The sequence below is a fragment of the Podarcis liolepis genome (assembly GCF_965112155.1).
Source record: "Podarcis liolepis genome assembly, chromosome: 2".
Taxonomy (NCBI): Eukaryota; Metazoa; Chordata; class Lepidosauria; order Squamata; family Lacertidae; genus Podarcis; species Podarcis liolepis.
In genome coordinates, this window is record NC_139555.1 from 73,586,912 (window position 1) to 73,600,715 (window position 13,804).

Sequence of the window (13,804 nt, forward strand, 5' to 3'; positions counted from 1 at the left end):
GTGGAAAGGATATGCTAACAGTTTAAAAATGTGTACTGAGCAAGCAGCGTTTTGTACATTAACAATTTGAGAATGTTGGTAACTTGGAAATACTTTGAATCACGCTGCAGACCTCAGCAGGGACAGAACTTGATGTAAAGTCTATTTTTGTTGAGACCACATTTGGAGTGCTATGTACAGTTCTGGTCACCCGACCTCAAAAAAAGATATTGTAGAGTTGGAAAAGGTTCAGAAAAAGGCAGCCCAAATTATCAAAGGGATAAAACAACTCCACTGTGAAGAAAGGTTGCAGCGTTTGGGATTCTTTGGTTTACAGAAAAGGTGAGTAAGAGGCAAAACAATGGAAGTTTATGAAATTATGTATGGCATGGAGAAAGTGTATAGAGAGAAGTTTTTCTTTTCTTTTTCTTATCATGTTAGAGCCTTTGAACATCCCATGAAGCTGAATGCTGGAAGATTCAGGACAGATAAATGAAAGTACTTCTTCGCGCTTTGCATAGTCCAGCTATGGAACTGGCTCCCCTAAGAGGCAGTGATGGCCACCAACTTGGATGGTTTTAAAAGAGGATTAGACAAATTCATGGAGGAGAGGGCTAATAGATGGCTTCTAGCCATGATAACTATTCTCTACAGCCACATTTGGAGGCAGCAGTGCTTCTGAATACCAGTTGCTGGAAACCATGGGAGGGGAGAATGCTCTTATGCATTGCTGGTTTCCCACAGGCATCTACCTGGCAACTGTGAGAACAGTATACTGGACTAGACAGACCGTTGGTTTGATCCAGTAGGCTATTCTTATTGAGTGATAAGCATATCCATGCTTTTGTGTCTTGTACCTGCAGCTTGAATGTATTTGAAGCTAAACTACTTTGGCTTCTGTTAAGAACTTCAAGGTGAATGTTGTTATTAGTTTGGCAATCTCGGTCAGCGTGAATGGCCAACTGATGAGACAGCCAGGAACACTAACAAAAATAATCTCTGTGGTCCTTTATGACCAGAGATGCTTTCCTGACAGCTGAGAATCTCACTCTAACATTTGAAATACAATATCCATCAGATTTTGGAGTGCCTGCAGAGCTCAGCTTGGGGGCAGAGAAGGTTTGGTGCCAATTTTGCAGTTAAATGGAAAAGGAGAACAGAGCTTTTGAGTTGGAAAGTAAAACACCTTGGTGTGTAGGGTTGCTCTCTGAGAATTTGATGCAGGGTATATGCTACTTGCTGTAGGAGTGTTTCATGTTGAGTAGGATAAGTTTGTAAGATTTGCTTGTGCAGTTTTCTGGTTTTGTGCAAATCTGAGGGATTAAAGGGGGGTGGGATTCCTTGTTCAGGAGTACACTGGAAATAGTTACAAGCACAGCCCAAAAAAGAGTGAAAGCATTGTGGACATAGTAGACATGGAAAGGGGAATGGCAGAAAGTGACCGTTGATCCACCCATCCCCAAACACCAAATAGTCTGTGACATGTCGAGTGAAGTGCCTTGGAGCCCAGTGGCTTCCAACTGATTGGATTATCACCATATCGGGTGAACCTGAATTTACGGAGGGAAACCATCATGTGAACTATGCAAATTAAATGGGAATGTAAACAGCTACAGACACATATTAAATCTCTCTCTCTCTCTTTCTCTCTCTCTCTCTCTCTCTCTCTCTCTGTGTGTGTGTGTGTGTCTAAGCCCCCAAATATTTTGGGAATATATACATACTGTTTGCAGGTTAGGTTACTGGGCAAATCCTCTGGTTAGACTTCAATTTATTCTGCTTTAAAGTTACTCTCCTATGCCTCTAAGCCCTACATCCCTGACTACTATTCCCATGGCTCATGAGAGTTAGATTGGATTGCCTTTCTGGCATGAGTGATGTGAGGTGTGTTTCTACTAAGCAGTTTCATAAGGGTTATAGAAGGATTACAGAAGCAAATGGATGGTTTGTTTTGTCTGATTCCCTCAAGCTTGACTCCTTGGTGAATACTTTAACCACTCATTTTTCACATACATACTCTGACAAATTGCCAAAGGGGATATTTCTGTACAGATATAAGAGGCAGGTGTATCTGTTGAGTGGGTGACAGAATGCCTGGATGTCATTCTTGCTATTACCACTTCCATCTTGCATGTCTGAATAAATAGCCTTCTTTTCTAATCTATAAATGCAGGATAACAGTGTAGTTTATGGTGACATTATTTCACTTCTTAATATACTGGTCCTGAAAAATGGAACTGCAATAATACAGCACAGATCTTTAAAAGTTATGTTTATCTTTAAATTACCTTTGAATAGACCCAATTTTTTCTTCTTCTTTTCAGCTTGCTAAACTATTGAGTGCTTTATTGTATCACCCTGCTACATCTTTTGGTAGACTGTATTGTTGGAACACAGTTCAGTCTGGCTCATATAATAGAGTGAAGGAGTGCATTTTATATCTAGGCCAGATTATGGTTTGTTCTGGGCATCTGGTACCTTGGAGTGTCTTTAACCAGGTGTACCCTTTCTTGAAAAGACGCTACTGTAACAGGCAATATGTGGAGCAGCTCTAAAAGTGTCTGGATGGTTGAACAGTAATCTAGAAGATAACATTCTAATCTGTACTGGTTACTTGTTCTAGTCTCCATTTAGAGGAGTGATTCTTACCTTTTTTTAATAGTTCCAAAGTTTGTGTACTATAAGTATTGCCATCTCTTACAGGAACAACATCTGAGGTCAACTGAAGCTAGGCAGGTATCTACTATAAGAAGGGACTTATAGAATCATAGATTTGTAGTTGGGAGGGACCCCGAGGGTCATCTAGTCCAGCTTCCTGCAATGCAGGAATTGCAACTAAAGCATCCATGACAGATGGCCATCCAACCTCTGCTTAAAAGCCTCCAAGTTCACCACCTTCCATGGGAGTCTGTTCAGCTGTGAAACAGCTCTTATTGTCAGAAAGTTCTTCCTGAAGTTTAGTTGGAAACTTCTTTCTTGTAATTTGAAGCCTGATAGCATGATTTTGAGTGAGTTTTTCTGGATGTGCATATTGGTCTACAGGAGTGTCTCTGTATGGTACTTAAAGGATTTAAGGCACAAGCCCATACCACAAAGCTGCAGAAACTTTGCATATGCTTATTTATATAGATAACTCTAAGAAAATGAAGATGGTGGGTGGCTTTATTATTATTATTTACTCGCCCTTCACCTTAAGGTCCCAGGGTAGTTTACAACATTAAAACACGGTATTATTTTAATGCAACTTACAATAACATAAACAAGGTGGATCCTAAAAATATGTATTCATGGGGTCTGAACTGGCAGTGATGGACCAGGAACCAGACCTTGAGGTCATAGCAGACAGCTAGATAGAAGATGTTGACATGTAGCAGCCCTGAGAAAGGTAGATGCCATGCTAGGGATCATTAGGAAAGGAATTGAAGTGGCCATATCATAACACTGTTATACAAATCTATGGTGCAACCACATTTGGAATATTGTGCACAGTTTTGGTCACCTCACCTCAAAAAAGTTATTGTAGAGTTGTAAAAAGTTCAGAAAAGGGGATCAAGGGAATGGAGCAACTCCCCAGTGAAGAAAGGTTGCAGTGTTTGGCACTCTTTGGTTTAGAGAAAAGGTGAATAAGAGGTGACATGAGAGAAGCTCATGAAATTGTTCATGACATGGAGAAAGTGGATAGTGCAAAGTTCTTTCCCCTCATAACAATAGAACTTGTGAAGCTGAATGTTGGAAGATTCGGGTCAGCGAAAAGCAACTGCTTCTTCAAGCAGTGCATAGTTAAACTACAGAACACACTCTCACAGGAGGCAGTGATGGCCACCAACTTGAATAGCTTTAAAAGAGGATTAGACAAATTCATGGAGAAGAGAGCTATCGATGGCTACTAGCCATGGTGGTTATGCTCTGGCTCCACAGTCAGAGGCAGTATGCTTCTGAATACCAGTTGCTGGAAACCACCAGAAAGGACAGTGCTCTTGGACTCTAATCCTGCTTGTGGATTTCTCAGAGGCAACCATTCAGCCACTGAGAACAGGATGCTAGACTGGATGGGCTATTGGCCTGGTTCTGCAGGCTCTTCTTGTGTTCAGTGTACCCATATGTCCTGTAAGGGGGGGGGGTAGAAGGTTTTAAAAGGAAGGGAAAGGGCAAATGACCAGCAGCTTGACCTCAAAGACCTGAGTGTGTGAGAGAGAAAGTTAAAAAAGGCAAAATGTGATATATTATCTTCTCCCTCTTGCAGGCCTCTGGTATGTAATTATTAGTTGTGCTATTCATCTAAGACCTATGCACATTAATAGAGCTAACTTAGTTATGGTCATTAATTTTAATGGGTCCGCTCTGAGAAAGGCTTAGTCTAATGCCACCCAAAGCCTCCCCACGTATTTTAACTGTACCTTTGCATTATCAGTCTTTTTAACTCCATACTTATTATTGATGTGGGAAAAGGGGGACCTGATTTGACTCACACGTTTCCATATTTAGTAAGGAGAATTGGTCTCTGGCAAACAGCATCTTCTTCCTCTGCCTGGCCTTTTGCTTGGCTTTAGTGTCTTTAGGAAAGCATCAAAAACATCTAAAACATGCTTTCAAGACCATGGTGATCTATACCTGTCATTGAATGAGTAAAATGAAAAGGAAAACTAATTCACAGCACGCAGCAGAAATGGCAGCGCTGGCCTGGATGACGGCCCTGAGAATGTCAGGGGTTTGTTTTTAATATTCAGCTGGCAGATTCCTTAAAAGTCTGTCTGCATATATTTTTTAAAATGTCACAGCATGGTCCTTGGCTAGCAGGTAGAGCAGTAAGACCTTTGGATTGGCAGTGGCAGCAGCTGCTGCTGCTCACTTGTTGCTTCACTCATAATAGACAGATAATTGGCACTGGCTTTAATTGGTCTCTTTCCTACAATTGGCATTGTTGAGTAACAAATAGATCAGCCACTACAGAAGTCAATGAAGCCTTCCACCAGATAATGTCTATGTTCTGCATAGTTGTTGCTGTGAGGCACTTATTCTCTCTGTTGCTCAGATGAGAAAGATTTTTTTAGATTTCAGAATCTGACTCTTAAGTTTGGTCTGATTTGTTTATCAAGACAGACTAGAGTCTACTGCTAGCCTTTTAGATTCATAGACATTCATTTAACTTATATAGACTTTTGTCTTCCATTACTCCAAAAATAAGGTTTACACAGAAATCCTTACCATGCATATAATCCATATGCAGTGGCTACTTGTGAGAATCTACTAATCCAAAATTGCAACCTTGGGGACAAATAGCATCCACTCTACAGTAAAATTACCTATGAGCAAATGAAACATGGAAACACATGATTTTCATGACTATACTCTAAATGTGTCGTGACAATGCTCAAACCTATTTTGACATAATCCCTTCTAACCGGGAAACCTTTTTCCTAATCCTAACCCCAGGTGTACCTGGCTGTTTATGTTGTGATTATTAGTATTTGAAGAAAGGCACCCGGCACATGCTTATATGTGCTTTCTTATTCATTGCCACTCTGGGGTTCCAAGGGAGATACAAGGCTGGAATTAAGTTTGGAGTAATCTTTACCACATTCCTAAAGTTGATCTTTCCATCTTTATTCTGAGAATCATTTTTAAATGCAGAACTAATGAGAGCTGGACCTACTTTTTCCACTTAGTGGCTGTGAGCTGTGTGACAGTGCCTCCTATGATGTTGGTGAAAAGTAATTTTTGTGTAGCAGAGGGTAACAGTAATATGGCACAATTAACCAATCTATATTGATAAATACTAGTCATATAGTTACTGGTTGAATTTTTATTGGTTATTAGACAGTATTCAAGATCCAAACAGCAGTAAAAACAACTAATTTGCTTTTGCTTGCCTTTCACTTACAGCAAGCGTGAAGCATGTATATGGTGAAAATGCAATATGTGAAGCAGCCCTCAGACTCAATTCAATATTTCTGTTGAAGTGTTTATCATTATGTTTTATTCTGCATTGTGGTTTTTAAATGTTTCAGAAGTTCTGTATTTTGATCTTTTGTAAGTTGCTTTGATGGTAAAAAGCATTGAACAAATGTAAAAAGAATAACTTTTGCTTTCTTAAAGCAGTGGTTTCCAAAATGCCAACTTTCAGAGTGACCTTTAACATTGATTCATCTTGCCAATAAATCTCTTGGCATCTGCTAAGGCAGGGTTTCCCAAACTTGGGTGTCCAGCTGTTTTTGGACTACAGTTCCCATCATCCCCGACAATTTGTCCTGCTAGCTAGGGATGATGAGAGTTATAGTCCCAAAATAGCTGGAGACCCAAGTTTGGGAAACCTTGTCATCATCTCAGCTCACATAGGTTACCAACTATACCTCAATAGGTATAGTTGGCCTTTGCCAAATTCCTGCATAAACTGAGGGCCAAACCACACAATGTTAAATGCATAGAGTAGCATCCAACAAAGTTGTTCCATTTTAGCAAGGACTTCCAACTGCACAGAGGAACTTCCCCTCCCTCTCCTCTCCCTATACACCCCCCAAATTTGTTCTGGACAGTTCACAATTTTTACAGTGCTTCCCCTCTCTACCCATCTTACAGTGAACAGACCACACTGTTCATAAGTTTAAATGCTTTACTTACCGTACAAACTCCAAAGGTCAGAGTCATTCTATGCACAGTTATTCTATGCAGCAGCAATGTGGGATACAAAATATAGTGAAATAGCTCTAAGCACTTGGTCTGAGTTTGTAGCGAGCAAGCTCAGGCACATCCTATCTCAATGAGTTCACATAGTGAAAGAAAATGAACAAAGATGCTTTACTTTCTTCTCTGGAGACGAGGGCCCATGTCCTAACTGAGTCTAGGAATATAAGACTGTGGTCATAACCCCTTCATGTGGGACGCGGGTGGTGCTGTGGGTTAAACCACAGAGCCTAGGGCTTGCCGATCAGAAGGTCGGTGGTTAAAATCCCCACGACGGGGTGAGCTCCCGTTTCTCGGTCCCTGCTCCTGCCAACTTAGCAGTTCGAAAGCACATCAAAGTGCAAGTAGATAAATAAGTATCACTCCGGTGGGAAGGTAAACGGCGTTTCCGTGCGCTGCCCTGGTTTGCCAGAAGCGGCTTAGTCATGCTGGCCACATGACCCAGAAGCTGTACGCCGGCTCCCTCGGCCAGTAAAGCGAGATGAGCGCTGCAACCCTAGAGTCGGCCATAACTGGAGCTAATGGTCAGGGGTCCCTTTGCCTTTACCTTTAACCCCTTCATGAATTAACTAGCCCTAAGCTTGCTAGTTATATTTGACTGTAATTTCCCCACAACCCTTTTCAGGCAAATATGACAATTGGATGCACAATTTAATAAACCAGCCAGAGTCCCATCTTGTCTTAAAGGTTCTCAAAACTGTTGTTTGGCTCTGGGTCAATTTGTAAAGCACTCTTCTTTGGCTGCACATAAATGTCAGTAATGGTAGGCAAGTTATCATGCTGGGAAATGTTTGCTTCTGAGAAACCCTAGGGCTCTCCAGAACATTGCTTGGGAACCACTGCCTTAAGCTGCCAGTAGGATCACTGAATGATAAGACTGGTATTATTCCATTATTTTAAACACAGTATCACGAGCCCTTTGAAGCCCTTTGTTGTCTGATGCCAGCCCTTATTTCTCTTTAAAGGTGGATCCAGAGAAATGCCGCTATCTTGTGGGTAGCATCTTGAGTGAAGGAGAAGAGAAGCCATCTGAGGAAGTGGTGCGCGTGTTTCTGAAGTATGGTTTCAAGATCATCAACTTTCCAGCCCCTAGCCATGTTGTCATGGCAACTTTTCCCTACACGACTCCACTGTCCATCCATCTGGCAGTGAACCGTGTCCACACAGCCCTTGACGTATACATCAAGGTGAGTGATCCTATGTAACAAGTCTTCTGTTTTAAGCCTGCTAGGTAAAACCCTCTCCTACTTTTGCCTTGTGAAGGTGATACACATTATCTTATATTATGTATTTCCAATTAATCATGCAGCCTGAATCCTCTTGCTCTCGCTGGCTGTTAAGTATTATTTACCTGTGATACCGTCTTTCCTTTAGACTTTGCAAAGACAACAGTTATCTTTCGGGATCAGTGGAGTGTATGAAGTAGTGGTGGGGAATCTTTGACCATTGGGCCTAATTAGGTCTGACAGGCCTCCCCATTTTGTCCACGAGAAACCATACCCACCTGTCGTAAACTTGACGTCATGTATGATGTCAGAAATAGGTCAAGTAAGGTCAAGGCTGTGCCAATAAGTGATCTGCATGGCTCTTCTCTTCTCTTCTCTTCTCTTCTCTTCTCTTCTCTTCTCTTCTCTTCTCTTCTCTTCTCACAATCACTGATGATCAGCAGATGGGCAGTGCTTTCAGAGGGCTGTACATGGCACTTTGCAGCCCTGACTGTTATCTGACATTAAGGACTTCAAAGTGTTGTACAGGCACTCTGTAAGCATTAACAATCAACTGATCTTTTGTACTTGCAGGAAGCTCTGCACAATGGTTTGAAGACTCAACAATTGGAAACTTTAAAGTGCCATGTCATGGATCACCTGATATTATTCTGACATCAGGTGATTGACAAGTAGGCATCCCTACCCACCTGTCAACTTTGACCCAGAGGATGTTGGGGAGCTAGGGATCCAGCCCACAGACCAGATCCATTTCCCCATCCCTGGTATAAAGTTCGGCACAAGGTTTTGGAATATTCACTGTTATGATGGAAACATGTGGGGACTTTTTGCTTGTAATCTTCTTCATGTGTACCAGTGGAAGACACTTTCTTACCATCCCAAAAGGACTGGGATGATTTTTTTGCCAAATATGTTTGAAACTAAAAGTTTGTTGGCCTCATAGATATTTCCTCAGAGAATGCCAATTTTGTGTGTATGTATGTATGAATGAGTGGGTGGGTGGATGCTTCTAGATCAGTGCTTCTCAAATTCATTTCTTTCAGAATAAACATTTGCTCATGCCACACCAAATTTTTAATTCATAATAAATATATTGGAAAATAAAACAACAACTCCTAGCAGTGCTTAATCTATAACATAGACCATAACTACTGTATAATATTATCTTGGGACATCCAGAAAGTATGCTATGCTGTGCTGTGCTGTGCTGTGCTGTGCTGTGCTGTGCTGTGCTGTGCTGTGCTGTGCTGTGCTGTGCTGTGCTGTGCTATGCTATGCTATACTATACCGAAATGTTTATTTGATTCTTCTTGAATCTTTCTGCCACACTTGCCATCCACTCCATCTCCTCCCCTTTGAGAACCACTGTTATAGATGGAGGGCCTCTAGTGCTGTAAACTACAAGCAGGATTGCATTAGCCATCCACACTTCAGGGGTCTGTCCTTTTTGGGGGCCTGTATGCATGGAACTATGGGCAAGACAAAGCTTTGTGAGAATTGTTGTTTCCTCTCCTTTCCCCTCATTCGTCACTTTCCTTTCTGACATTTTGAAGCAGATGCTTCTCAGTGCCATTTTAGCCCCTTATTTTGTATTTGTACCTGTGTACATGTATTCAGTTCCTGAAGCAGTACAATTGAAAAAATTTAAAAAGTTGTTTTTTAAAAAAAAAAATACAATGCCTGCAGCTCAGGGCAAGAGGGTTGCAGCTTATCTTCTGCATTAACATGATTATGGATTGGGCTGTAGGTCCCATGGATTTCACTTGGAAATGCCCTTTTCCAGTGTAGTTAATTTCACAATGGAACCTAATCAGATATCCTGATCCAGTCAGTGTTACAATATGGATAGAAAATTTATAGCCTTGATTTTTCCTTGTTAGTTGTGTCAGTCTACTGTAGTATAACTGCATTAAAAACAAATTGTGCCCGACTGCAGTCCAGGGTTAATGGATTGCAGCCTTATAGGGTTTTAGCCAGAGACACCTGCACATCTGTACTTGGAAGTAAGCACTGATGTTTTCAAAGTAATCTACTAATTAAATAACTATTTGAACTGTGTGGGTTGAGGGAACCTCATTACAGGAAGCAATTAATTAAGGCAGAGAGCTGGTAGATCAGGAGAAAAAGGACTTATGGTGCAGGATGTGAAACAGCTCTGAAACCAGAAATTCATGGCAAGCAGCTGAGGAGGAGAGGCTGTCCCAACATGTCATCTACCTCCCCCGGGAACATTTCTTCTCACTCTGCCTCCATCACACATTTTACCATCCATACCTGCAAAGAGATTGAACTGTTATTCTGTTCTTCCCCTCCTTAGGAGATTTTCTGTGGGTTTTTTATTTTATTTTTAAAAAAGGTAGAGGAAGGTAAGAAAACATGGGAGGATTGCAACTGGCTTATGAAGTTGTCTGGACTCTCCATAAAATTGCCCAAAGGAGACATGGCAATTTCACAGCAACAGTCTTGGCTAGAAGAAGAGAGAGAGAAAGAAACACAGGAATGTGATTTTGAAGGGAATGCATTTAGGTTCCCATGTACGTTTTGTACATCACAAATGTTTCCATTCATATATCTTCTCCTATATAATAGAGCACAACTGATTCCCATCTCCTGTCAAACGAATTCCTTATCACAAACTTTTAACTCTAAAAAACACATCCCTAAAATCTTATCTGACTCTTGCTAAAACATTTGCTGCTGTTTCCTAGCACCCTGTGTGAGAGTTTTCCTTCATCAGAATTGACAGCTTTACGTGCTTTTTTGCTTGCCCTATTGCGAGCCAGCAAAGAACACTCTTTGGAAAGACTGCCATTCAGTTATCTTGTTTATTTCCCATCTCTGATAAGGAAGCTAGCTGAATGGACATACTGTAACCTGCAAGAGTGTTATTTAGTTCAGAAGGGAGAGACTGTTTAAAGACCAAAGGACAGTGCAGTGCAATTCAATTCAGTTTTCATGTAGGTCTTCCCCATTCTCTGGAATTTTATCTCTTCCCCAACCCTGCCCTATGTTGCTTAGAATGCAGGCGATCTTGAGGGGAAGACAAAGGAACAGTCAAACTTGGAAACCTCCATGGATTGCAATATATGATGTTGTTAGGAGAAAGAGGGCTTATGTTTTTCAATGGGGGGAAATATTACTGATCATGAATTTCAGAATTCCTGTGTTCATTGTAAGCTAGGGCATTTCCACATGTTCAGCATGATGGTGATGTCGATTGGTACTTGCCTCCCTTTCTCCCTAATTTATACCAATTTGTATAAACCATTATTAACTGATAATCTTAGAATGTTAAGTCATCATTGTTGATTTAAAAGGCAGATTGCATTTTTGTTCTTACTGGATTATTTTTGTTTATTTTAAATAAAAAGATAACATTTAAAACACCCACCTTTCTTAACTGGCCTGACTTGAACCCCTAACTGCACTTCCAAAATGTTTTCTCAAGGCTCTATCTGCACCTACCTCTTTAAAAGCAACACTTTTGTGTGCTGAATTGGGCATTTTAAAGAATTCATAGACAGCAATGCTTGTGTGCTAATACAGTGGTACGTCGGGTTAAGAACTTAATTCGTTCTGGAGGTCCGTTCTTAACCTGAAACCATTCTTAACCTGAGGTACCACATTAGCTAATGGGGCCTCCTGCTGCCGCCACCCCACCACCCTGCGATTTCTGTTCTCATCCTGAAGCAAAGTTTTTAACCCGAGGTACTATTTCTGGGTTAGCGGAGTCTGTAACCTGAGGTACCACTGTACTTCCTTCTTTATAATGTGGCTGGGGATATTAGACTGCCTTCAAAGAGGACCTGCAACGGCACCAGGAAGCATCAGTGCTTTGTGCTTCCTGTTGTATCATCTTCCCCACTCCAACTTATCATTGTTTGCAATGAAATCTCATGCATCTCCTATAGCAGGTTGTTTCCCACAAATATTCCTGTAAGGAAATTGATGGATAAACTGTTGGAAATGACATAGCCCTCATTATGGGATTCCCCCTATTGCTCTTGCCAGGTAGCTATGACACTCACATAGTTGTATTAAAAAATCCCTGCTAAACTATTGTTTCTTTCATGTTACTAAACATGTCTGGATTAAATTTGTGCCAAAATCTGGTTCCTAAAACAGAAAACATGTAGTGTCTTTAAAAAAGAAATCTATATATAAATAAAAAAGTGGCGATTAGACATCCTGTTTTTGTGCCTACAGTCCAAGTCCCAGGAGCAATGTTGCTCCTAACTTTTGTATCCCAGTTTCTAACACTGATTTTGAGATATTTACTGATTGGAAATGAAGTGGTGTGACCATCATAAAACTTTTGCACCTACAATTATTATTCAAAGTGGGATCATGCATTATAGCCCTGATATCATCATGGACACAGATAATCATTGAATGTGAAGTAAAAAATGACATCTGGAGGGGCCCTAAGTGCCTATCGTGCATGCATATTTTGAGCAATATACATGCAACAGCCCCAGATTTAATGTTTCTGCAATAACATCCCCCCCTACCCATGGTAAATCAGGATTAAAGGGTAGAAAAAATGTGGAATGGCATTTTCATGGGGATGGTATTGCCTAAATTTGTGTCTATGGGCAACGCCATTTCCATAATAAATGGCTGTGTGCAAATGCCCATTGTTCAGCATTTGCACACTAGTTTCCTTTGTCCCTAACTATGGGTAAATGCACAAGCCTTGTTGTAGCTTGTGCTGATAATATGGGCAGTAGAAAGTGAGTAAGGAAAGCAGTGCTATTAAGTGTGCACTTTATGTGCAAGTCTACGTTTTTAATAGCAACATCAGATTTACCAAATTTACACTTGCTTTAGGGTGCAGAGATGACATTTGGATGCTCCAGGAAAGGTCCTGGAGAGTGCATCTGTAACATAAGCAGTGAAATCATTAAAGCTTAAAGCTAAAAAAGGAGCTACATATAGTGCTGGGAACACCTGGTAGCTTTTTAATGAGAGCTGCCTTTCTGGTTTAAAAAATAAATACGTCCAAAATCCTTGGTGCTTATATTTTTCAAACTGAATGAAGAACAGAGATTTATCCTATGTTGAAACTTTTCTTTTTCAACCTAGTGAGATAGAAATCTTGGGCAAATGTGCATCTAATCTTGTGGCTGATTAGCTGCTCTCCCTGTGCAAAGGTAAGAGGGGGCAGGGTTTCTGTTGAGTCAGGTGATTAGCTGTGGGAGGAGCTTATCAGAGCTTTCAGGGCAGCAGCTGAATGAGGAGCAAAAGGGTTTTCTTGTGTGTGTGTTTCTTTGTGGCTGATGAGCTGCTCTAATTTGTTTGTTGGGGGAGACCTAGGTTTTTTTTTGGGGGGGGTTATTTGTCCTGTCTTCACTCTTTTTAAGATGGAGGACCACTGTAGCCACCCCCAATGACACGTTTTCAAGATGGAGGGTGAGGGAACAGCTGCAGTCGCCTGCAGTTCCTGCACAATGTTTGCCATCTTGCCAAAGGTTGCAGGCAGCTTTACCTGCAGCAATTGTATGTTGACTGCCCTCTTAGAAGACAAAGTCCAGCAACTGGAGGAACATGTAGCTACGCTCCAAAGAATTAGAGAGCTGGAGCTCTTCTTGGAAGCAACAGAGAACACCGTCTCCACCAAGGAGGAGACAGGGGACACCCCTGAGAAGGAGGCTAGTTCACCAACACAGGTGCCAGATATATGGAGAAACGTGACTCAAAGAAGTAGGAGGCCCAGGGTTCACTCTGATTGTTTAGAAATACACAATCCCTTTGAAGCCCTCTCCCCTAGCATGGAAGACGAAGAACACACTCCATTTGAGGATCTCTCCCTCATTACAGTCGATCAGGTATATGAAGACGAGCAGCAAAGTCAGTCCTCGGGGAATGTGCAGGCAACCTTGGAACGGACAGCTCATGGAAGAACCCCAACCAAACCT

General features: G+C 41.3%; 1 protein-coding gene across 5 annotated transcripts in view; it reads left to right on the forward strand.

The window, feature by feature from the left end:
* The window catches only part of TEX264 (testis expressed 264, ER-phagy receptor), a 151,093-nt gene that overhangs the window by 37,446 nt on the left and 99,843 nt on the right, over positions 1 to 13,804 (forward strand). For all 5 annotated transcript variants that reach the window (XM_083488773.1, XM_083488770.1, XM_083488772.1 and 2 more), the window contains one exon: positions 7,626 to 7,847. In XM_083488773.1, coding sequence (XP_083344899.1) covers positions 7,626 to 7,847 — 222 coding nt within the window. The remainder of the gene's footprint in view (positions 1 to 7,625; positions 7,848 to 13,804) is intronic.